General features: G+C 40.0%; 1 protein-coding gene across 1 annotated transcript; it reads left to right on the top strand.

Moving 5' to 3' along the window:
* On the top strand, positions 1–26,579 carry LOC310837148 (mRNA export factor GLE1-like; the record flags this gene model as incomplete). Its single annotated transcript, XM_083757295.1, has 5 exons — positions 1–117; positions 6,429–6,635; positions 24,276–24,389; positions 25,251–25,399; positions 26,519–26,579. Coding segments are annotated over exons 1-5 (633 nt in total), but the record flags the coding sequence as incomplete, so codon positions are not given.
* Between the last annotated feature and the right edge of the window lie 685 nt (positions 26,580–27,264).

Genomic DNA, 27,264 nt, shown 5'->3' with positions numbered 1-27,264 from the left:
AAGCCTCGGAGCGGCATGGAGTCGCAGCGGCTCCGCGGGCCGGCGCTGGCGGCGCTGCGGGCCAGCGGGAAGGGGCGGCTGCGCTACGGGCCGGAGTGGAGCGCCGAGCTGGGAGAGGTAAATAAATTTATTCCCCCCCCCTCAATGGAGCCTAATCGATAGGATTGATTGGGAATCGATCGATAGCCTCTCCCCCTCCCCCACCCCCAGTGAATGAGAATTTTAATGCTTATTATTATTATTATTATTATTAGGAGGACTATATAGCTTGTTCTGCTTATTATTGTGACTTTTCTGGTTGGTTTCTCTTATTATTATTATTACTATTATTATTATTATTATTATTAAAAACACCAAACAGCTTTATTATTATTATTATTATTATTATTATTATTGAAGACACCTTGTTGGTTGGTTTCTATTATTATTATTATTATTATTACTATTATTATTATTATTATTATTATTGAAGACACCTTGTTGGTTGGTTTCTCTTATTATTATTATTATTATTACTATTATTATTATTATTATTATTGAAGACACCTTGTTGGTTGGTTGGTTTCTATTATTATTATTATTATTATTATTATTATTATTACTATTACTACTATTATTATTATTAAAGACACTCACCTTGTTGGTTGGTTGGTTTCTATTATTATTATTATTATTATTATTAAAGACACTCACCTTGTTGGTTGGTTTCTATTATTATTATTAATATTACTATTATTATTATTATGAAAGACACCTTGTTGGTTGGTTTCTATTATTATTATTACTATTATTATTATTATTGAAGACACCTTGTTGGTTGGTTTCTATTATTATTATTATTATTATTATTGAAGACACCTTGTTGGTTGGTTTCTATTATTATTATTATTAGTAGTAGTAGTAGTAGTAGTAGTATTGCTATTATTATTATTAAAGACACTCTCCTTGTTGGTTGGTTTCTATTATTATTATTATTATTATTATTATTATTATTATTATTAGGACTATATAGCTTGTTCTGCTTATTATTGTTATTTCCTGGGTGGTTTCTATTATTATTATTATTATTATTATTATTATTATTATTATTATTGAAGACACCTTGTTGGTTGGTTGGTTTCTATTATTATTATTATTATTATTATTATTATTATTATTACTATTATTATTAAAGACACTCACCTTGTTGGTTGGTTTCTATTACTATTACTATTACTATTATTAAAGATACTCACCTTTTTGGTTGGGGGGTTTCTATTATTAGTAGTAGTAGTAGTATTACTATTGCTATTATTATTATTAAAGACACTCACCTTGTTGGTTGGTTGGTTGGTTTCTATTATTATTATTATTATTATTATTATTATTATTAAGACACTCACCTTGTTGGTTGGCTTCTATTATTATTATTATTACTATTATTATTATTATTATTATTATTATTATTATTATTACTATTATTATTATTAAAGACACACATTGTTGGTTGGTTGGTTTCTATTTCCCTCCCTCCCTCCCTCCCCCTCTCTCTCTCTTTTCCCCCCTTCTTTTCCTTCTCCTCCTGAGATGAGGCTACATTTTAATATTTTAATGTTCCATTATTTTAATTGTTGTGTTTTATTTTTGTTTTTAAGTTTGTAATCATTCATCTTGTTTTTATTATTGCACTCACCTTGTTGGTTTCTACTATTAGTATTATTATTATTATTAAAGACACTCAGCTTGTTGGCTTCTATTATTATTATTATTATTATTATTATTATTATTATTATTATTATTGCTACTACTATTATTAAAGCCACAAGGCTTGTTGGTTTCTCTTATGATTGGTATTCTTATTCTTATTCTTATTGACACTCTTCAAGGACCTTGTTGATTTCTACTACTACTATTATTATTACTATTATTATTATTATTAATAACACCAAACAGCTTTATTATTATTATTATTATTATTATTGAAGACACCTTGTTGGTTGGTTTCTATTATTATTATTATTATTATTGCTACTACTACTATTATTATTAAAGACACTCACCTTGTTGGTTTCTATTATTATTATTATTATTATTATTATTATTATTATTATTATTAAAAATGCCAAACAGCTTATTATTATTATTATTAAAGACACTCACCTTGTTGATTTCTTCTATTATTATTATTATTATTATTATTAAAGACACTCACCTTGTTGATTTCTTCTATTATTATTATTATTATTATTATTATTATTAAAGACACTCACCTTGTTGGTTTCTATTATGATTGGTATTCTTATTCTTATTCTTATTCTTATTGACACTCTTCAAGGACCTTGTTGATTTCTACTACTATTATTATTATTACTATTATTATTATTATTATTATTATTGAAGACACCTTGTTGGTTGGTTTCTATTATTATTATTATTATTATTGCTACTACTACTATTATTATTAAAGACACTCACCTTGTTGGTTTCTATTATTATTATTATTATTATTAAAAATGCCAAACAGCTTATTATTATTATTATTAAAGACACTCACCTTGTTGATTTCTTCTATTATTATTATTATTATTATTATTATTATTAAAGACACTCACCTTGTTGATTTCTTCTATTATTATTATTATTATTATTATTATTATTATTAAAGACACTCACCTTGTTGGTTTCTATTATGATTGGTATTCTTATTCTTATTCTTATTCTTATTGACACTCTTCAAGGACCTTGTTGATTTCTACTACTATTATTATTATTATTATTACTATTATTATTATTATTATTATTATTATTATTATTATTATTAAGACACTCACCTTGTTGGTTGGCTTCTATTATTATTATTATTACTATTATTATTATTATTATTATTATTATTACTATTATTATTATTAAAGACACACCTTGTTGGTTGGTTGGTTTCTATTTCCCTCCCTCCCTCCCTCCCCCTCTCTCTCTCTTTTCCCCCCTTCTTTTCCTTCTCCTCCTGAGATGAGGCTACATTTTAATATTTTAATGTTCCATTATTTTAATTGTTGTGTTTTATTTTTGTTTTTAAGTTTGTAATCATTCATCTTGTTTTTATTATTGCACTCACCTTGTTGGTTTCTACTATTAGTATTATTATTATTATTAAAGACACTCAGCTTGTTGGCTTCTATTATTATTATTATTATTATTATTATTATTATTATTATTATTATTGCTACTACTATTATTAAAGCCACAAGGCTTGTTGGTTTCTCTTATGATTGGTATTCTTATTCTTATTCTTATTGACACTCTTCAAGGACCTTGTTGATTTCTACTACTACTATTATTATTACTATTATTATTATTATTAATAACACCAAACAGCTTTATTATTATTATTATTATTATTATTGAAGACACCTTGTTGGTTGGTTTCTATTATTATTATTATTATTATTGCTACTACTACTATTATTATTAAAGACACTCACCTTGTTGGTTTCTATTATTATTATTATTATTATTATTATTATTATTATTATTATTATTATTATTAAAAATGCCAAACAGCTTATTATTATTATTATTAAAGACACTCACCTTGTTGATTTCTTCTATTATTATTATTATTATTATTATTAAAGACACTCACCTTGTTGATTTCTTCTATTATTATTATTATTATTATTATTATTATTATTAAAGACACTCACCTTGTTGGTTTCTATTATGATTGGTATTCTTATTCTTATTCTTATTCTTATTGACACTCTTCAAGGACCTTGTTGATTTCTACTACTATTATTATTATTACTATTATTATTATTATTATTATTATTGAAGACACCTTGTTGGTTGGTTTCTATTATTATTATTATTATTATTGCTACTACTACTATTATTATTAAAGACACTCACCTTGTTGGTTTCTATTATTATTATTATTATTATTAAAAATGCCAAACAGCTTATTATTATTATTATTAAAGACACTCACCTTGTTGATTTCTTCTATTATTATTATTATTATTATTATTATTAAAGACACTCACCTTGTTGATTTCTTCTATTATTATTATTATTATTATTATTATTATTATTATTATTATTAAAGACACTCACCTTGTTGGTTTCTATTATGATTGGTATTCTTATTCTTATTCTTATTCTTATTGACACTCTTCAAGGACCTTGTTGATTTCTACTACTACTATTATTATTATTATTACTATTATTATTATTATTAATAACACCAAACAGCTTTATTATTATTATTATTATTATTATTATTGAAGACACCTTGTTGGTTGGTTTCTATTATTATTATTATTATTATTGCTACTACTACTATTATTATTAAAGACACTCACCTTGTTGGTTTCTATTATTATTATTATTATTAAAAATGCCAAACAGCTTATTATTATTATTATTAAAGACACTCACCTTGTTGATTTCTTCTATTATTATTATTATTATTATTAAAGACACTCACCTTGTTGATTTCTTCTATTATTATTATTATTATTATTATTATTATTAAAGACACTCACCTTGTTGGTTTCTATTATGATTGGTATTCTTATTCTTATTCTTATTCTTATTGACACTCTTCAAGGACCTTGTTGATTTCTACTACTATTATTATTATTATTATTACTATTATTATTATTATTATTATTATTATTATTATTATTAACACCAAACAGCTTTATTATTATTATTATTATTATTATTATTATTATTGAAGACACCTTGTTGGTTGGTTTCTATTATTATTATTATTATTATTATTATTGCTACTACTACTATTATTATTAAAGACACTCACCTTGTTGATTTCTTCTATTATTATTATTATTATTATTATTATTAAAGACACTCACCTTGTTGATTTCTTCTATTATTATTATTATTATTATTATTATTATTATTATTAAAGACACTCACCTTGTTGGTTTCTATTATGATTGGTATTCTTATTCTTATTCTTATTCTTATTGACACTCTTCAAGGACCTTGTTGATTTCTACTACTACTATTATTATTATTATTACTATTATTATTATTATTAATAACACCAAACAGCTTTATTATTATTATTATTATTATTATTATTGAAGACACCTTGTTGGTTGGTTTCTATTATTATTATTATTATTAAAAATGCCAAACAGCTTATTATTATTATTATTAAAGACACTCACCTTGTTGATTTCTTCTATTATTATTATTATTATTATTAAAGACACTCACCTTGTTGATTTCTTCTATTATTATTATTATTATTATTATTATTAAAGACACTCACCTTGTTGGTTTCTATTATGATTGGTATTCTTATTCTTATTCTTATTCTTATTGACACTCTTCAAGGACCTTGTTGATTTCTACTACTACTACTACTATTATTATTATTATTATTATTATTATTAAAAACACCAAACAGCTTTATTATTATTATTATTATTATTATTATTATTGAAGACACCTTGTTGGTTGGTTTCTATTATTATTATTATTATTATTGCTACTACTACTATTATTATTAAAGACACTCACCTTGTTGGTTTCTTCTATTATTATTATTATTATTATTATTAAAAATGCCAAACAGCTTATTATTATTATTATTAAAGACACTCACCTTGTTGATTTCTTCTATTATTATTATTATTATTATTATTATTATTAAAGACACTCACCTTGTTGATTTCTTCTATTATTATTATTATTATTATTATTATTATTATTATTATTATTAAAGACACTCACCTTGTTGGTTTCTATTATGATTGGTATTCTTATTCTTATTCTTATTCTTATTGACACTCTTCAAGGACCTTGTTGATTTCTACTACTACTACTACTATTATTATTATTATTATTATTATTATTATTATTATTATTATTATTAAAAACACCAAACAGCTTTATTATTATTATTATTATTATTATTATTATTATTATTGAAGACACCTTGTTGGTTGGTTTCTATTATTATTATTATTATTATTGCTACTACTACTATTATTATTAAAGACACTCACCTTGTTGGTTTCTTCTATTATTATTATTATTATTAAAAATGCCAAACAGCTTATTATTATTATTATTAAAGACACTCACCTTGTTGATTTCTTCTATTATTATTATTATTATTATTATTATTATTATTAAAGACACTCACCTTGTTGATTTCTTCTATTATTATTATTATTATTATTATTATTATTATTATTAAAGACACTCACCTTGTTGGTTTCTATTATGATTGGTATTCTTATTCTTATTCTTATTCTTATTGACACTCTTCAAGGACCTTGTTGATTTCTACTACTACTATTATTATTACTATTATTATTATTATTATTAAAAACACCAAACAGCTTTATTATTATTATTATTATTATTATTATTATTATTATTATTACTATTAATCCCCCCCTTCTCCCCCCCAGGACATCTTGGAAGCCCACCGCTCTCCCCCCTCGCTCTCCCCCCAGGCGGGATGGATCCTGGGCCGGATCGCCCGGTCTCCTCGCGAGGAGGAGGAGACGCCGGAGGGCTCGGCCCGGGGGGAGGCCGCCCTCCCCGAAGCCCCGCCCCTTGAAGCGTCGCCGGGCCGAGGCCCCGCCCCCCGGGCGGAAGGGGCGGAAGATGCGCAGGTACCGCCCCCCTGTGACCCCCGTTATCCTATCCTGGTATCCTATCCTATCCTATCCTCCTATCCTATCCTTATCTCTTATCCTATCCCATGCTATCCTTCTGCCTTGTTGTATCCTATACTTGTCTCCTATCCTATCCTATCCTATCCTATCCTATCCTATCCTTTTCTCCTATCCTGACCTTTTCTCCTATCCTATCCTCCTATCCTATCCTTATCTCTTATCCTATCCTATGCTATCCTCTGCCCTATTGTATCCTATTGTATCCTATCCTCCTATCCTATCCTTGTCTCCTATCCTATCCCATCTTATCCTTCTGTCCAGTCGTATCCTATCCTCCTATCCTATCCTTGTATCCTATCCTGCTTTCCTATCCTATCCTATCCTATCCTTTTCTCCTATCCTATCCTATCCTTTTCTCCTATCCTAACCTTGTCTCCTATCCTATCCTCCTATCCTATCCTTGTCTCCTATCCTATCCTTTTCTCCTATCCTATCCTATCCTATCCTATCCTATCCTATCCTTTTCTCCTATCCTATCCTTTTCTCCTATCCTAACCTTGTCTCCTATCCTATCCTCCTATCCTATCCTTGTCTCCTATCCTATCCTATCCTATCCTTGTCTCCTATCCTATCTTATCCTTCTGCCAGTCGTATCCTATCCTCCTATCCTATCTTTGTATCCTATCCTGCTTTCCTATCCTATCCTCCTATCCTATCCTTCTCTCATATTGTATCCTATCCTAACCTTCGTCTCCTATCCTATCCTCCTATCCTATCCTTGTCTCCTATCCTGCATTCCTATCCTATCCTATCCTTCTGTCCAGTTGTATCCCATCCTCCTATCCTATCCTATCCTTGTATCCTATCCTGCATTCCTATCCTATGCTATCCTATCCTAACCTAACCTTCGCCTCCTATCCTATCCTATCCTTGTCTCCTATCCTATCCTTGTCTCCTATCCTATCCTATCCTATCCTTGTCTCCTATTCTATCCTTGTCTCCTATCCTATCCTATCCTTGTCTCCTATCCTATCCTATCCTATCCTATCCTATCCTTGTCTCCTATCCTTGTCTCCTATCCTTGTCTCCTATCCTATCCTTGTCTCCTATCCTATCCTTGTCTCCTATCCTATCCTATCCTTGTCTCCTATCCTATCCTATCCTTGTCTCCTATCCTATCCTTGTCTCCTATCCTATCCTTGTCTCCTATCCTATCCTATCCTATCCTATCCTTGTCTCCTATCCTATCCTTGTCTCCTATCCTATCCTATCCTTGTCTCCTATCCTATCCTTGTCTCCTATCCTATCCTATCCTTGTCTCCTATCCTATCCTTGTCTCCTATCCTATCCTTGTCTCCTATCCTATCCTATCCTATCCTATCCTTGTCTCCTATTCTATCCTTGTCTCCTATCCTATCCTATCCTTGTCTCCTATCCTATCCTATCCTATCCTATCCTTGTCTCCTATCCTTGTCTCCTATCCTTGTCTCCTATCCTATCCTTGTCTCCTATCCTATCCTATCCTTGTCTCCTATCCTATCCTATCCTTGTCTCCTATCCTATCCTTGTCTCCTATCCTATCCTTGTCTCCTATCCTATCCTTGTCTCCTATCCTATCCTATCCTATCCTATCCTATCCTATCCTATCCTATCCTATCCTTGTCTCCTATCCTATCCTTGTCTCCTATCCTATCCTGGTATCCTATCCTATCCTGGTATCCTATCCTATCCTATCCTATTCTTTACTCCTATCCTATCCTTGTTTCCTCTCCTCTCCTCTCCTTCTATCCTATGGTATCCTATCCTCCTATCCTACCCCTGTCTCCTATCCTATCCTTGTTTCCTCTCCTTCTATCCAATCGTATCCTAACCTCCTACCCTATCCTTGTTTCCTATCCTATCCTATCCTATACTATCCTATCCTTGTTTCCTTGTCTCCTTTCCTAACCTCCTATCCTATCCTTGTCTTCTATCCTATCCTATCTGATCCTATCCCCCTATCCTACGCCTGTCTCCTATCCTATCCTTGTCTCTGAGTCTCCTATCCTCCTATCCTATCCTTGTCTCCTATCCTGTCCTATCAAATCCTATCCTACTATCCTATCCTTGTCTTGTCTCCTATCCTATCCTCCTATCCTATCCTATCCTCCTATCCTATCCTATCCTCCTATTCTATCCTTGTTTCCTATCCTATGGTATCCTATCCTCCTATCCTACCCCTGTTTCCTATCCTATCCTTGTTTCCTATCCTTGTCCAATCGTATCCTAACCTCCTACCCTATCCTTGTTTCCTATCCTATCCTAGTCTCCGAGTCTCCTATCCTCCTGTCCTATCCTTGTTTCCTTTCCTCCTATCCTATCCTATCCTAGCATAGCCTATCCTATCCTTGTCTCCTTTCCTAACCTCCTATCCTATCCTTGTCTCCTATCCTATCCTATCCTCCTATCCTAACCCTGTCTCCTATCCTATCCTTGTTTCCTATCCTTCTGTCCAATCGTATCCTAACCTCCTACCCTATCCTTGTTTCCTATCCTATCCTATCCTATCCTATCCTATCCTATCCTTGTCTCTGAGTCTCCTATCCTCCTATCCTATCCTTGTCTCCTATCCTATCCTATCAGATCCTATCCTCCTATCCTATCCTTGTCTTGTCTCCTATCCTATCCTCCTATCCTATCCTATCCTATCCTCCTATCCTATCCTCATATCCTATCCTTGTTTCCTATCCTTGTCCAATCGTATCCTATCCTCCTGTCCTATCCTTGTTTCCTATCCTCCTATCCTATCCTATCCTCCTATCCTATCCTTGTTTCCTATCCTATGGTATCCTATCCTCCTATCCTACCCCTGTTTCCTATCCTATCCTTGTTTCCTATCCTTGTCCAATCGTATCCTAACCTCCTACCCTATCCTTGTTTCCTATCCTATCCTAGTCTCCGAGTCTCCTATCCTCCTGTCCTATCCTTGTTTCCTTTCCTCCTATCCTATCCTATCCTATCCTATCCTTGTCTCCTTTCCTAACCTCCTATCCTATCCTTGTCTCCTATCCTATCCTATCCTCCTATCCTAACCCTGTCTCCTATCCTATCCTTGTTTCCTATCCTTCTGTCCAATCGTATCCTAACCTACCCTATCCTTGTTTCCTATCCTATCCTATCCTATCCTATCCTATCCTTGTCTCTGAGTCTCCTATCCTCCTATCCTATCCTTGTCTCCTATCCTATCCTATCAGATCCTATCCTCCTATCCTATCCTTGTCTTGTCTCCTATCCTATCCTCCTATCCTATCCTATCCTATCCTCCTATCCTATCCTCCTATCCTATCCTTGTTTCCTATCCTTGTCCAATCGTATTCTATCCTCCTGTCCTATCCTAGTTTCCTTTCCTCCTATCCTATCCTATCCTATACTACCCTATCCTTGTCTCCTATCCTATTCTCCTTTCCTATCCTATCCTTTTACCCTATCCTATCCTATCCTATCCTATCCTATCCTATCCTATCCTATCCTATCCCTCTTTCCTATTGTATCCTACCCTCCTATCCTATCCTTGTCTCCCATCCTGGTTTCCTATCCTATCCTACCCTACCCTTCTATCCTCCTATCCTATCCTCCTATCCTATCCTTGTCTCTTATCCTATTTTCCCGTACTATCTTATCCCTCTGTCCTATCCTTCTATCCTAATTTATCCTTGTTTCCTATCCTATCTTTCTGTCCTATAGTATCCTATCCTAACCTATCCTTGTCTCCTATGCTTTTCCCCCTTTCTTATCCTATCCTATTCTTCTGCCCTATCCTATCCTCCTATCCTATCATTGTCTCCTATCCTGGTTTCCTATCCTATCCTTCTACCTATCGTATCCTATCCTCCTATCCTATCCTTGTCTCCTATCCTATCCTATCCTATCCTATCCTATCCTTCTTTCCTATCCTATTCTTCTGTCCTATCCTTCTATCCTATTGTATCCTTTCCTCCTATCCTATCCTTGTCTCCTATCCTATCCTTCTGTCCTAACCTTGTCTCCTATCCTATCCAATCCAATCCTATCCTATACTCCTATACTATCCTTGTCTCCTATCCTATCCTATCCTTCTGTCCTAACCTTGTCTCCTATCCTATCCTATCCTATCCTATCCTATCCTATCCTATCCTTCTTTCCTATCCTATCCTTGTTTCCTATCCTTCTATCCTATGGTATCCTATCCTCCTATCCTACCCCTGTCTCCTATCCTATCCTTGTTTCCTCTCCTTCTATCCAATCGTATCCTAACCTCCTACCCTATCCTTGTTTCCTATCCTTCTATCCTATGGTATCCTATCCTCCTATCCTACCCCTGTCTCCTATCCTATCCTTGTTTCCTCTCCTTCTATCCAATCGTATCCTAACCTCCTACCCTATCCTTGTTTCCTTTCCTCCTATCCTATCCTATACTCCTATCCTATCCTTGTCTCCTATCCTATCCTACCCTTCTGTCCTAACCTTGTCTCCTATCCTATCCTATCCTATCCTATCCTATCCTATACTCCTATCCTATCCTTGTCTCCTATCCTATCCTATCCTCCTATCCTATCCTTGTCTCCTATCCTATCCTATCCTATCCTATCCTATCCTTCTTTCCTATCCTATCCTTGTTTCCTATCCTTCTATCCTATGGTATCCTATCCTCCTATCCTACCCCTGTCTCCTATCCTATCCTTCTTTCCTCTCCTTCTATCCAATCGTATCCTAACCTCCTACCCTATCCTTGTTTCCTATCCTATCCTATCCTATCCTATACTATCCTATCCTTGTTTCCTTGTCTCCTTTCCTAACCTCCTATCCTATCCTTGTCTCCTATCCTATCCTGTCTGATCCTATCCTCCTATCCTACCCGTCTCCTACCCTATCCTTGTTTCCTATCCTATCCTATCCTTTTCTCTGAGTCTCCTATCCTCCTATCCTATCCTTGTCTTGTCTCCTATCCTATCCTCCTATCCTATCCTATCCTCCTATCCTATCCTATCCTCCTATCCTACCCCTGTTTCCTATCCTATCCTTGTTTCTTATCCTTGTCCAATCGTATCCTAACCTCCTACCCTATCCTTGTTTCCTATCCTATCCTAGTCTCCGAGTCTCCTATCCTCCTGTCCTATCCTTGTTTCCTTTCCTCCTATCCTATCCTATCCTATACTATCCTATCCTTGTCTCCTTGTCTCCTTTCCTAACCTCCTATCCTATCCTTGTCTCCTATCCTATCCTATCAGATCCTATCCTCCTATCCTACCGCTGTCTCCTATCCTATCCTTGTTTCCTATCCTTCTGTCCAATCGTATCCTAACCTCCTACCCTATCCTTGTTTCCTATCCTATCCTATCCTTGTCTCTGAGTCTCCTATCCTCCTATCCTATCCTTGTCTCCTATCCTATCAGATCCTATCCTCCTATCCTATCCTTTCCTCCTATCCTCCTATCCTTGTCGCCTATCCTATCCTTGTCTTGTCTCCTCTCCTATCCTATCCTATCCTATCCTCCTATCCTATCCTCTCCTATCCTCCTATCCTATCCTTGTTTCCTATCCTATGGTATCCTATCCTCCTATCCTACCCCTGTTTCCTATCCTATCCTTGTTTCCTATCCTTGTCCAATCGTATCCTAACCTCCTACCCTATCCTTGTTTCCTATCCTATCCTAGTCTCCGAGTCTCCTATCCTCCTGTCCTATCCTTGTTTCCTTTCCTCCTATCCTATCCTATCCTATCCTATCCTATCCTTGTCTCCTTTCCTAACCTCCTATCCTATCCTTGTCTCCTATCCTATCCTATCCTCCTATCCTAACCCTGTCTCCTATCCTATCCTTGTTTCCTATCCTTCTGTCCAATCGTATCCTAACCTCCTACCCTATCCTTGTTTCCTATCCTATCCTATCCTATCCTATCCTTGTCTCTGAGTCTCCTATCCTCCTATCCTATCCTTGTCTCCTATCCTATCCTATCAGATACTATCCTCCTATCCTATCCTTGTCTTGTCTCCTATCCTATCCTCCTATCCTATCCTATCCTATCCTATCCTATCCTATCCTATCCTATCCTCCTATCCTATCCTCCTATCCTATCCTTGTTTCCTATCCTTGTCCAATCGTATCCTATCCTCCTGTCCTATCCTTGTTTCCTTTCCTCCTATCCTATCCTATCCTATCCTATACTACCCTATCCTTGTCTCCTATCCTATTCTCCTTTCCTATCCTATCCTTTTACCCTATCCTATCCTATCCTATCCTATCCTATCCCATCCTATCCTATCCCTCTTTCCTATTGTATCCTACCCTCCTATCCTATCCTTGTCTCCCATCCTGGTTTCCTATCCTATCCTACCCTACCCTTCTATCCTCCTATCCTATCCTCCTATCCTATCCTTGTCTCTTATCCTATTTTCCCGTACTATCTTATCCCTCTGTCCTATCCTTCTATCCTAATTTATCCTTGTTTCCTATCCTATCTTTCTGTCCTATAGTATCCTATCCTAACCTATCCTTGTCTCCTATGCTTTTCCCCCTTTCTTATCCTATCCTATTCTTCTGCCCTATCCTATCCTCCTATCCTATCATTGTCTCCTATCCTGGTTTCCTATCCTATCCTTCTACCTATCGTATCCTATCCTCCTATCCTATCCTTGTCTCCTATCCTATCCTATCCTATCCTATCCTTCTTTCCTATCCTATTCTTCTGTCCTATCCTTCTATCCTATTGTATCCTTTCCTCCTATCCTATCCTTGTCTCCTATCCTATCCTTCTGTCCTAACCTTGTCTCCTATCCTATCCAATCCTATCCTATACTCCTATCCTATCCTTGTCTCCTATCCTATCCTACCCTTCTGTCCTAACCTTGTCTCCTATCCTATCCTATCCTATACTATCCTATACTCCTATCCTATCCTTGTCTCCTATCCTATCCTATCCTCCTATCCTATCCTTGTCTCCTATCCTATCCTATCCTATCCTATCCTATCCTATCCTATCCTTCTTTCCTATCCTATTCTTCTGTCCTATCCTTCTATCCTATTGTATCCTTTCCTCCTATCCTATCCTTGTCTCCTATCCTATCCTTCTGTCCTAACCTTGTCTCCTATCCTATCCAATCCTATCCTATACTCCTATCCTATCCGTGTCTCCTATCCTATCCTATCCTTCTGTCCTAACCTTGTCTCCTATCCTATCCAATCCTATCCTATACTCCTATCCTATCCTTGTTTCCTATCCTATCCTATCCTTCTGTCCTAACCTTGTCTCCTGTCCTATCCTATCCAATCCTATCCTATCCTATACTCCTATCCTATCATTGTCTCCTATCCTATCCTCCTATCCTATCCTTGTCTCCTATCCTCCTATCCTATCCTATCCTATCCTATCCTATCCTATCCTAGTCTCCTATTCTGGTTTCCTATCCTATCCTTCTGTCCTATGCTTCTATCCTATCCTGTCGTATCCTTTCCTTTTCCCCCTATCCTATCCTCCTATCCTATTCTTCTATCCCATGGTACCCTATCCTATCCTTGTCTCCTATCCTAACCTTATCTCCTGGTTTCCTATTCTATCCTTCTGTCCTATCCTTCTATCCTATTGTATCCTACCCTCCTACCCTATCCTTGTCTCCTATCCTATCCTCCTATCCTATCCTTGTTTCCACTCCTATCCTATCCTGTCCTTGTCTCCTATCCTCTCCTCTCCTCTCCTATCCTATCCTATCCTATCCTTTTCTCCTATCCTATCCTATCCTTTTCTCCTATCCTAACCTTGTCTCCTATCCTATCCTCCTATCCTATCCTTGTCTCCTATCCTATCCTTTTCTCCTATCCTATCCTATCCTATCCTATCCTATCCTATCCTATCCTTTTCTCCTATCCTATCCTTTTCTCCTATCCTAACCTTGTCTCCTATCCTATCCTCCTATCCTATCCTTGTCTCCTATCCTATCCTATCCTATCCTTGTCTCCTATCCTATCTTATCCTTCTGCCAGTCGTATCCTATCCTCCTATCCTATCTTTGTATCCTATCCTGCTTTCCTATCCTATCCTCCTATCCTATCCTTCTCTCATATTGTATCCTATCCTAACCTTCGTCTCCTATCCTATCCTCCTATCCTATCCTTGTCTCCTATCCTGCATTCCTATCCTATCCTATCCTTCTGTCCAGTTGTATCCCATCCTCCTATCCTATCCTATCCTTGTATCCTATCCTGCATTCCTATCCTATGCTATCCTATCCTAACCTAACCTTCGCCTCCTATCCTATCCTATCCTTGTCTCCTATCCTATCCTTGTCTCCTATCCTATCCTATCCTATCCTTGTCTCCTATTCTATCCTTGTCTCCTATCCTATCCTATCCTTGTCTCCTATCCTATCCTATCCTATCCTATCCTATCCTTGTCTCCTATCCTTGTCTCCTATCCTTGTCTCCTATCCTATCCTTGTCTCCTATCCTATCCTTGTCTCCTATCCTATCCTATCCTTGTCTCCTATCCTATCCTATCCTTGTCTCCTATCCTATCCTTGTCTCCTATCCTATCCTTGTCTCCTATCCTATCCTATCCTATCCTATCCTATCCTTGTCTCCTATCCTATCCTTGTCTCCTATCCTATCCTATCCTTGTCTCCTATCCTATCCTTGTCTCCTATCCTATCCTATCCTTGTCTCCTATCCTATCCTTGTCTCCTATCCTATCCTTGTCTCCTATCCTATCCTATCCTATCCTATCCTTGTCTCCTATTCTATCCTTGTCTCCTATCCTATCCTATCCTTGTCTCCTATCCTATCCTATCCTATCCTATCCTTGTCTCCTATCCTTGTCTCCTATCCTTGTCTCCTATCCTATCCTTGTCTCCTATCCTATCCTATCCTTGTCTCCTATCCTATCCTATCCTTGTCTCCTATCCTATCCTTGTCTCCTATCCTATCCTTGTCTCCTATCCTATCCTTGTCTCCTATCCTATCCTATCCTATCCTATCCTATCCTATCCTATCCTATCCTATCCTTGTCTCCTATCCTATCCTTGTCTCCTATCCTATCCTGGTATCCTATCCTATCCTGGTATCCTATCCTATCCTATCCTATTCTTTACTCCTATCCTATCCTTGTTTCCTCTCCTCTCCTCTCCTTCTATCCTATGGTATCCTATCCTCCTATCCTACCCCTGTCTCCTATCCTATCCTTGTTTCCTCTCCTTCTATCCAATCGTATCCTAACCTCCTACCCTATCCTTGTTTCCTATCCTATCCTATCCTATACTATCCTATCCTTGTTTCCTTGTCTCCTTTCCTAACCTCCTATCCTATCCTTGTCTTCTATCCTATCCTATCTGATCCTATCCCCCTATCCTACGCCTGTCTCCTATCCTATCCTTGTCTCTGAGTCTCCTATCCTCCTATCCTATCCTTGTCTCCTATCCTGTCCTATCAAATCCTATCCTACTATCCTATCCTTGTCTTGTCTCCTATCCTATCCTCCTATCCTATCCTATCCTCCTATCCTATCCTATCCTCCTATTCTATCCTTGTTTCCTATCCTATGGTATCCTATCCTCCTATCCTACCCCTGTTTCCTATCCTATCCTTGTTTCCTATCCTTGTCCAATCGTATCCTAACCTCCTACCCTATCCTTGTTTCCTATCCTATCCTAGTCTCCGAGTCTCCTATCCTCCTGTCCTATCCTTGTTTCCTTTCCTCCTATCCTATCCTATCCTAGCATAGCCTATCCTATCCTTGTCTCCTTTCCTAACCTCCTATCCTATCCTTGTCTCCTATCCTATCCTATCCTCCTATCCTAACCCTGTCTCCTATCCTATCCTTGTTTCCTATCCTTCTGTCCAATCGTATCCTAACCTCCTACCCTATCCTTGTTTCCTATCCTATCCTATCCTATCCTATCCTATCCTATCCTTGTCTCTGAGTCTCCTATCCTCCTATCCTATCCTTGTCTCCTATCCTATCCTATCAGATCCTATCCTCCTATCCTATCCTTGTCTTGTCTCCTATCCTATCCTCCTATCCTATCCTATCCTATCCTCCTATCCTATCCTCATATCCTATCCTTGTTTCCTATCCTTGTCCAATCGTATCCTATCCTCCTGTCCTATCCTTGTTTCCTATCCTCCTATCCTATCCTATCCTCCTATCCTATCCTTGTTTCCTATCCTATGGTATCCTATCCTCCTATCCTACCCCTGTTTCCTATCCTATCCTTGTTTCCTATCCTTGTCCAATCGTATCCTAACCTCCTACCCTATCCTTGTTTCCTATCCTATCCTAGTCTCCGAGTCTCCTATCCTCCTGTCCTATCCTTGTTTCCTTTCCTCCTATCCTATCCTATCCTATCCTATCCTTGTCTCCTTTCCTAACCTCCTATCCTATCCTTGTCTCCTATCCTATCCTATCCTCCTATCCTAACCCTGTCTCCTATCCTATCCTTGTTTCCTATCCTTCTGTCCAATCGTATCCTAACCTACCCTATCCTTGTTTCCTATCCTATCCTATCCTATCCTATCCTATCCTTGTCTCTGAGTCTCCTATCCTCCTATCCTATCCTTGTCTCCTATCCTATCCTATCAGATCCTATCCTCCTATCCTATCCTTGTCTTGTCTCCTATCCTATCCTCCTATCCTATCCTATCCTATCCTCCTATCCTATCCTCCTATCCTATCCTTGTTTCCTATCCTTGTCCAATCGTATTCTATCCTCCTGTCCTATCCTAGTTTCCTTTCCTCCTATCCTATCCTATCCTATACTACCCTATCCTTGTCTCCTATCCTATTCTCCTTTCCTATCCTATCCTTTTACCCTATCCTATCCTATCCTATCCTATCCTATCCTATCCTATCCTATCCTATCCCTCTTTCCTATTGTATCCTACCCTCCTATCCTATCCTTGTCTCCCATCCTGGTTTCCTATCCTATCCTACCCTACCCTTCTATCCTCCTATCCTATCCTCCTATCCTATCCTTGTCTCTTATCCTATTTTCCCGTACTATCTTATCCCTCTGTCCTATCCTTCTATCCTAATTTATCCTTGTTTCCTATCCTATCTTTCTGTCCTATAGTATCCTATCCTAACCTATCCTTGTCTCCTATGCTTTTCCCCCTTTCTTATCCTATCCTATTCTTCTGCCCTATCCTATCCTCCTATCCTATCATTGTCTCCTATCCTGGTTTCCTATCCTATCCTTCTACCTATCGTATCCTATCCTCCTATCCTATCCTTGTCTCCTATCCTATCCTATCCTATCCTATCCTATCCTATCCTATCCTTCTTTCCTATCCTATTCTTCTGTCCTATCCTTCTATCCTATTGTATCCTTTCCTCCTATCCTATCCTTGTCTCCTATCCTATCCTTCTGTCCTAACCTTGTCTCCTATCCTATCCAATCCAATCCTATCCTATACTCCTATACTATCCTTGTCTCCTATCCTATCCTATCCTTCTGTCCTAACCTTGTCTCCTATCCTATCCTATCCTATCCTATCCTATCCTATCCTATCCTTCTTTCCTATCCTATCCTTGTTTCCTATCCTTCTATCCTATGGTATCCTATCCTCCTATCCTACCCCTGTCTCCTATCCTATCCTTGTTTCCTCTCCTTCTATCCAATCGTATCCTAACCTCCTACCCTATCCTTGTTTCCTATCCTTCTATCCTATGGTATCCTATCCTCCTATCCTACCCCTGTCTCCTATCCTATCCTTGTTTCCTCTCCTTCTATCCAATCGTATCCTAACCTCCTACCCTATCCTTGTTTCCTTTCCTCCTATCCTATCCTATACTCCTATCCTATCCTTGTCTCCTATCCTATCCTACCCTTCTGTCCTAACCTTGTCTCCTATCCTATCCTATCCTATCCTATCCTATCCTATACTCCTATCCTATCCTTGTCTCCTATCCTATCCTATCCTCCTATCCTATCCTTGTCTCCTATCCTATCCTATCCTATCCTATCCTATCCTTCTTTCCTATCCTATCCTTGTTTCCTATCCTTCTATCCTATGGTATCCTATCCTCCTATCCTACCCCTGTCTCCTATCCTATCCTTCTTTCCTCTCCTTCTATCCAATCGTATCCTAACCTCCTACCCTATCCTTGTTTCCTATCCTATCCTATCCTATCCTATACTATCCTATCCTTGTTTCCTTGTCTCCTTTCCTAACCTCCTATCCTATCCTTGTCTCCTATCCTATCCTGTCTGATCCTATCCTCCTATCCTACCCGTCTCCTACCCTATCCTTGTTTCCTATCCTATCCTATCCTTTTCTCTGAGTCTCCTATCCTCCTATCCTATCCTTGTCTTGTCTCCTATCCTATCCTCCTATCCTATCCTATCCTCCTATCCTATCCTATCCTCCTATCCTACCCCTGTTTCCTATCCTATCCTTGTTTCTTATCCTTGTCCAATCGTATCCTAACCTCCTACCCTATCCTTGTTTCCTATCCTATCCTAGTCTCCGAGTCTCCTATCCTCCTGTCCTATCCTTGTTTCCTTTCCTCCTATCCTATCCTATCCTATACTATCCTATCCTTGTCTCCTTGTCTCCTTTCCTAACCTCCTATCCTATCCTTGTCTCCTATCCTATCCTATCAGATCCTATCCTCCTATCCTACCGCTGTCTCCTATCCTATCCTTGTTTCCTATCCTTCTGTCCAATCGTATCCTAACCTCCTACCCTATCCTTGTTTCCTATCCTATCCTATCCTTGTCTCTGAGTCTCCTATCCTCCTATCCTATCCTTGTCTCCTATCCTATCAGATCCTATCCTCCTATCCTATCCTTTCCTCCTATCCTCCTATCCTTGTCGCCTATCCTATCCTTGTCTTGTCTCCTCTCCTATCCTATCCTATCCTATCCTCCTATCCTATCCTCTCCTATCCTCCTATCCTATCCTTGTTTCCTATCCTATGGTATCCTATCCTCCTATCCTACCCCTGTTTCCTATCCTATCCTTGTTTCCTATCCTTGTCCAATCGTATCCTAACCTCCTACCCTATCCTTGTTTCCTATCCTATCCTAGTCTCCGAGTCTCCTATCCTCCTGTCCTATCCTTGTTTCCTTTCCTCCTATCCTATCCTATCCTATCCTATCCTATCCTTGTCTCCTTTCCTAACCTCCTATCCTATCCTTGTCTCCTATCCTATCCTATCCTCCTATCCTAACCCTGTCTCCTATCCTATCCTTGTTTCCTATCCTTCTGTCCAATCGTATCCTAACCTCCTACCCTATCCTTGTTTCCTATCCTATCCTATCCTATCCTATCCTTGTCTCTGAGTCTCCTATCCTCCTATCCTATCCTTGTCTCCTATCCTATCCTATCAGATACTATCCTCCTATCCTATCCTTGTCTTGTCTCCTATCCTATCCTCCTATCCTATCCTATCCTATCCTATCCTATCCTATCCTATCCTCCTATCCTATCCTCCTATCCTATCCTTGTTTCCTATCCTTGTCCAATCGTATCCTATCCTCCTGTCCTATCCTTGTTTCCTTTCCTCCTATCCTATCCTATCCTATCCTATACTACCCTATCCTTGTCTCCTATCCTATTCTCCTTTCCTATCCTATCCTTTTACCCTATCCTATCCTATCCTATCCTATCCTATCCCATCCTATCCTATCCCTCTTTCCTATTGTATCCTACCCTCCTATCCTATCCTTGTCTCCCATCCTGGTTTCCTATCCTATCCTACCCTACCCTTCTATCCTCCTATCCTATCCTCCTATCCTATCCTTGTCTCTTATCCTATTTTCCCGTACTATCTTATCCCTCTGTCCTATCCTTCTATCCTAATTTATCCTTGTTTCCTATCCTATCTTTCTGTCCTATAGTATCCTATCCTAACCTATCCTTGTCTCCTATGCTTTTCCCCCTTTCTTATCCTATCCTATTCTTCTGCCCTATCCTATCCTCCTATCCTATCATTGTCTCCTATCCTGGTTTCCTATCCTATCCTTCTACCTATCGTATCCTATCCTCCTATCCTATCCTTGTCTCCTATCCTATCCTATCCTATCCTATCCTTCTTTCCTATCCTATTCTTCTGTCCTATCCTTCTATCCTATTGTATCCTTTCCTCCTATCCTATCCTTGTCTCCTATCCTATCCTTCTGTCCTAACCTTGTCTCCTATCCTATCCAATCCTATCCTATACTCCTATCCTATCCTTGTCTCCTATCCTATCCTACCCTTCTGTCCTAACCTTGTCTCCTATCCTATCCTATCCTATACTATCCTATACTCCTATCCTATCCTTGTCTCCTATCCTATCCTATCCTCCTATCCTATCCTTGTCTCCTATCCTATCCTATCCTATCCTATCCTATCCTATCCTTCTTTCCTATCCTATTCTTCTGTCCTATCCTTCTATCCTATTGTATCCTTTCCTCCTATCCTATCCTTGTCTCCTATCCTATCCTTCTGTCCTAACCTTGTCTCCTATCCTATCCAATCCTATCCTATACTCCTATCCTATCCGTGTCTCCTATCCTATCCTATCCTTCTGTCCTAACCTTGTCTCCTATCCTATCCAATCCTATCCTATACTCCTATCCTATCCTTGTTTCCTATCCTATCCTATCCTTCTGTCCTAACCTTGTCTCCTGTCCTATCCTATCCAATCCTATCCTATCCTATACTCCTATCCTATCATTGTCTCCTATCCTATCCTCCTATCCTATCCTTGTCTCCTATCCTCCTATCCTATCCTATCCTATCCTATCCTATCCTATCCTAGTCTCCTATTCTGGTTTCCTATCCTATCCTTCTGTCCTATGCTTCTATCCTATCCTGTCGTATCCTTTCCTTTTCCCCCTATCCTATCCTCCTATCCTATTCTTCTATCCCATGGTACCCTATCCTATCCTTGTCTCCTATCCTAACCTTATCTCCTGGTTTCCTATTCTATCCTTCTGTCCTATCCTTCTATCCTATTGTATCCTACCCTCCTACCCTATCCTTGTCTCCTATCCTATCCTCCTATCCTATCCTTGTTTCCACTCCTATCCTATCCTGTCCTTGTCTCCTATCCTCTCCTCTCCTCTCCTATCCTATCCTATCCTATCCTATCCTATCCTATCCTATCCTATCCTTGTCTCCTATCCTAGTCTCCTATCCTATCCTCCTATCCTATCCTTGTCTAATAATCTATCTGATCCAATACTATCCTATCCTTCTGCCCTATCCAGTCTGATCCTATCCTATCCTCCTACCCTACCCTATCCTTGTCTCCTATCCTTGTTTCCTATCGTTTCCTATCCTATCCTATCCTATAAGCCTATCCTATCCTATCCTTTTCTCCTATCCTATCCTCCTATCCTATACTTCTCTCATATTGCATCCTATCCTAACCTTGTCTCCTATTCTATCCTATCCTCCTATCCTATCCTTATCCCTTATCCTATCCTATGCTATCCTTCTGCCCTATTGTCTCCTATTGTATCCTATCCTCCTATCCTATCCTTGTCTCCTATCCTGGTTTTGTATCCTATCCTATCCTATCCTATCCTATCCTATCCTATCCTATCCTTCTGTCCAGTCGTATCCTATCTTCCTATCCTATCTTTGTATCCTATCCTGCTTTCCTATCCTCTCCTATCCTTTTCTCCTATCCTATCCTTCTCTCATATTGTATCCTATCCTAACCTTCATCTCCTATCCTATTCTCCTATCCTATCCTTGTCTCCTATCCTATCCTATCTTATCCTTCTGTCCAGTCCTATCCTCCTATCCTATCCTTTTCTCCTATCCTATCCATCTCTCATATTGTATCCTATCCTAACCGTGTCTCCTATCCTATCCTCCTATCCTATCCTTCTCTCTTATCCTATCCTATGCTATCCTCTGCCCTATTGTATCCTATTGTATCCTATCCTATCTTTGTTTCCTATCCTATCCTATCCTTTTCTCCTATACTAACCTTGTCTCCTATCCTATCCTATCCTTGTCTCCTATCCTATCCTATCTTACCCTTCTGTCCAGCCGTATCCTATCCTCCTATCCTATCCTTATCTCTTATCCTATCCTATGCTATCCTTCTGCCCTGTTGTATCCTATCCTCCTATCCTATCCTTGTTTCCTATCCTATCCTATTCTCCTATCCTATCCTTATCTCTTATCCTATCCTATCCTCTGCCCTATTGTATCCTATTGTATCCTATCCTCCTATCCTATCCTTGTTTCCTATCCTATCCTCCTATCCTATCCTTGTCTCCTATCCTGGTTTTGTATCCTATCCTATCCTATCCTTCTGTCCAGTCATATCCTATCCTCCTATCCTAACCTTCGTCTCCTATCCTATCCTCCTGTCCTATCCTTATCTCTTATCCTATCCCATGCTATCCTTCTGCCTTGTTGTATCCTATACTTGTCTCCTATCCTATCCTATCCTATCCTTTTCTCCTATCCTGACCTTTTCTCCTATCCTATTCTCCTATCCTATCCTTATCTCTTATCCTATCCTATCCTCTGCCCTATTGTATCCTATTGTATCCTATCCTCCTATCCTATCCTTGTCTCCTATCCTATCCCATCTTATCCTTCTGTCCAGTCGTATCCTATCCTCCTATCCTATCCTTGTATCCTATCCTGCTTTCCTATCCTATCCTATCCTATCCTATCCTATCCTATCCTATCCTTTTCTCCTATCCTATCCTTTTCTCCTATCCTAACCTTGTCTCCTATCCTATCCTCCTATCCTATCCTTGTCTCCTATCCTATCCTTTTCTCCTATCCTATCCTATCCTATCCTATCCTTTTCTCCTATCCTATCCTTTTCTCCTATCCTAACCTTGTCTCCTATCCTATCCTCCTATCCTATCCTTGTCTCCTATCCTATCCTATCCTTGTCTCCTATCCTATCCTATCCTATCCTTGTCTCCTATCCTATCTTATCCTTCTGCCAGTCGTATCCTATCCTCCTATCCTATCTTTGTATCCTATCCTGCTTTCCTATCCTATCCTCCTATCCTATCCTTCTCTCATATTGTATCCTATCCTAACCTTCGTCTCCTATCCTATCCTCCTATCCTATCCTTGTCTCCTATCCTGCATTCCTATCCTATCCTATCCTATCCTATTCTCCTATCCTATCCTATCCTTCTGTCCAGTTGTATCCCATCCTCCTATCCTATCCTATCCTTGGATCCTATCCTGCATTCCTATCCTATGCTATCCTATCCTAACCTAACCTTCGCCTCCTATCCTATCCTATCCTATCCTTGTCTCCTATCCTATCCTTGTCTCCTATCCTATCCTATCCTATCCTTATCTCCTATCCTATCCTTGTCTCCTATCCTATCCTATCCTATCCTATCCTATCCTATCCTTGTCTCCTATCCTATCCTTGTCTCCTATCCTATCCTTGTCTCCTATCCTATCCTTGTCTCCTATCCTATCCTATCCTATCCTTATCTCCTATCCTATCCTTGTCTCCTATCCTATCCTATCCTATCCTATCCTATCCTATCCTATCCTTGTCTCCTATCCTATCCTTGTCTCCTATCCTATCCTTGTCTCCTATCCTATCCTTGTCTCCTACCCTACCCTTCTGTCAATCAAATCCCTGCCCCGTATCCTGAGTCCGCCCCTCCTCTCACCCGATCCCTCTCTCTTGATCCCTCAGCGCCCCGAGAAGCGGAGGGATCCGCCCAGCGACTCGGAAGCCCCCGCCCCCAAGGGCCCCGGGATCGAGGGGATCCTGCGCCTCTACGACCGGATCCGGGCGGCGGAGGGCGAGGTGAGTGAGTGGATCTCCCAGGATTGGGGGATCCTGCGGGGGGTGGAGGTTGGGGGTCCCTCAAAAGATCTCCAGATCACCCAAGATCACCAGATCTTCCTGGTGGCGAACGGTTGAAGGATCTGGAGACCCTCAAAAGATCTCCAGATGTTCCTGGGGAGGAAGGAGGTGGAGATCCTGCAAAGATCTGGAGATCTTCCGGGTGAGGAACGATGGAAGGATCTGGAGATGTTGAGCTTGGAAAGTTGAGGTTCCTCAAAAGATCTCCAGATGTTCCTGGTGAGGAACGGTGGAAGGATCTGGAGATGTTGAGCTTGGAAAGTTGAGGTTCCTCAAAAGATCTCCAGATGTTTCTGGTGAGGAAGGATCTGGAGTGGTTGAGCTTGGTTGTCCCTCAAAAGATCTCCAGATGTTTCTGGTGAGGAACAGTGGAAGGATCTGGAGTGGTTGAGCTTGGTTGTCCCTCAAAAGATCTCCAGATGTTCCTGGTGAGGAACGGTGGAAGGACCTGGAAGGGCCAGGGAGATCTGGAGATGTTTGGAGGATCCCTCAACATCTCCAGACCTTCCTCTTGAAGATCTCTTGGAGGATCTGGAGATCGTTGGAGGACCATCCCTCAACATCTCCAAACATCTCCAGATCTTGAGGAACCCTTGAAGGATCTGGAGGTCTTTGGGGGATCCCTAAACCTCTCCAGATCTTGAGGATCTCTTGGAGGATCTTGGGAGGATCCTCCAAACATCTCCAGATCTTCCTCTTGAGGATCCTTTGGAGGACCTGGAGATCCCGGGTCGCCCAGGTCTCCTCCACCGTTGGCCCCGGGTTCGACAACATGTCTTCCCCTCGGTCCTCCTCCCCCAGGAGGATCTGCGGCGGCGCCAGGAGATCCAGGATCTGGCCAGCCGGGCGGCCTATGGACAATCCTGGGAGCTTCTCAAGCGCTTTGACGAGATGAGAGAGTTGAAGTCCCACCAGGAGTGGCAGGACCTCCGGCAGGAAGTGGAGAGGAGGTGAGACAGGAAGTGGGCGGGGGGTTTTCTGGGGGGGGAGGAAAGGAAGAAGGAAGGGAGGAAGGAAGGAAGGAAGGAAGGAAAGAAGGAAGGAAGTGAAAAGAAGGGAGGGAAGGGAGGAAGGAAGGGAAGGAGGAAGTGAAAAGAAGGGAGGAAGGAAAGGAGGAAGTGAAAAGAAGGGAGGGAGGGGAGGGGAGGGAGGGAGGAAGGAAGGAAGGAAGGGAAGGAGGAAGGAAGTGAAAAGAAGGGAGGGAAGGGAGGAAGGAAGGGAAGGAGGAAGTGAAAAGAAGGGAGGGAGGGAGGGAGGGAGGGAGGAAGGAAGGAAGGAAGGAAGGAAGGAAAGAAAGGAGGAAGTGAAAGGGAGGGAGGGGAGGAAGGAAGGAAGGAAGGAAGGAAAGGGAAGAAGGAAGCGAAGGGGAAGGAAGGGATGAAGGAAGGAGAAGGAAAGGGAAGAAAGAAGGAAGGAAAACAAAAACAAGGAAAGGGAAGAAGGAAAGGGAGGGAGGGAGGAAAGGAAGGAAGAAAGGGAAAGGAAAGGGAAGAAGGAAGGAAGGAAGTGAAAAGAAGGGAGGGAGGAAGGAAAGGAAGGAAGGAAGGAAGGGAAAGGGAAGGAAGGAAGGAAATGCAAGGCGGAAGGAAGGAAGGAAGTGAAAAGAAGGGAGGGAAGGGAGGAAGGAAATGCAAGAAGGAAGGAAAGAAATTCAAGAAGAAAGGAAGGGAAACGAAAACAAGGAAAGGGAAGAAGGAAGGAAGGAAGTGAAAAGAAGGGAGGGAGGGGAGGAAGGAAGGAAGGAAATGCAAGAAGGAAGGTAGGAAAAGGAAAGGGAAAAGAAGGAAGGGGAGGGAGGGAGGAAAGGAAGGAAGGAAGGAAGGAAGGAAGGAAGGAAGGAAGGAAGGAATGAGAGGAAGGGTGGGAGGGAGGGAGAGGAAAGAAGGAAGGAAGGAAGGAAGGAAGAAAAGGAAGGGAAGGATCCCACGAGGAGTGGCAGGATCTCCGGCAGGAAGTGGAGAGGAGGTGAGACAGGAAGTACCTGGCTTCCTGGACGGTTTCTTAATAATAATAATAATAATAATAATAATAATAATAATAATAATTGGATTTTTTCCGGTATTTTCCAGCTCCAAAGAAGCCCAGGGCCAGCAGGAGAAGCTGAAGGAGGAGCACCAGCGCCGGGCCAAGGTGGGGGGCGGGACAGGAAGTTCGAGGGGCGGGACAGGAAGTTGGAGGGGTGGGACAGGAAGTTCCCGAAGTTCGAGGGGAGGGACAGGAAGTTTCTGAAGTTCGAGGGGAGGGACAGGAAGTTCCCGAAGTTTGAGGGGAGGGATAGGAAGTTCGAGGGGCAGGACAGGAAGTTCGAGGGGCGGGACAGGAAGTTGGAGGGGCAGGACCGGAAGTTGGAGGGGTGGGACAGAAAGTTCCCGAAGTTCGAGGGGAGGGACAGGAAGTTCCCGAAGTTTGAGGGGATAGGAAGTTTGAGGGGCAGGACAGGAAGTTCGAGGGGCGGGACAGGAAGTTTGAGGGGCGGGACAGGAAGTTTGAGGGGCAGGACAGGAAGTTGGAGGGGAGGGACAGGAAGTTTGAGGGGTGGGACAGGAAGTTTGAGGGGTGGGACAGGAAGTTACCGAAGTTTGAGGGGAGGGACAGGAAGTTCCCGAAGGTCGAGGGGAGGGACAGGAAGTTTGAGAGGCGGGACAGGAAGTTTGAGAGGCGGGACAGGAAGTATGAGGGGCGGGGCAGGAAGTTATTGAACCCTGGGGCTGAGGGTTTCTGGAGGGTGTGGAAAGGCCGGGCCCCACCTCTCCTTCCTAGATTCCGCCTCCTCTCCCTCCCCTCTATCCCTCCTTCCCTCCCTCCTTCCCTCCTT

The sequence above is a fragment of the Podarcis gaigeae genome (assembly GCF_964106915.1).
Source record: "Podarcis gaigeae genome assembly, contig: HAP1_SCAFFOLD_198, whole genome shotgun sequence".
Classification (NCBI taxonomy): Eukaryota; Metazoa; Chordata; class Lepidosauria; order Squamata; family Lacertidae; genus Podarcis; species Podarcis gaigeae.
This window is presented reverse-complemented; position numbering and strand designations above follow the sequence as displayed.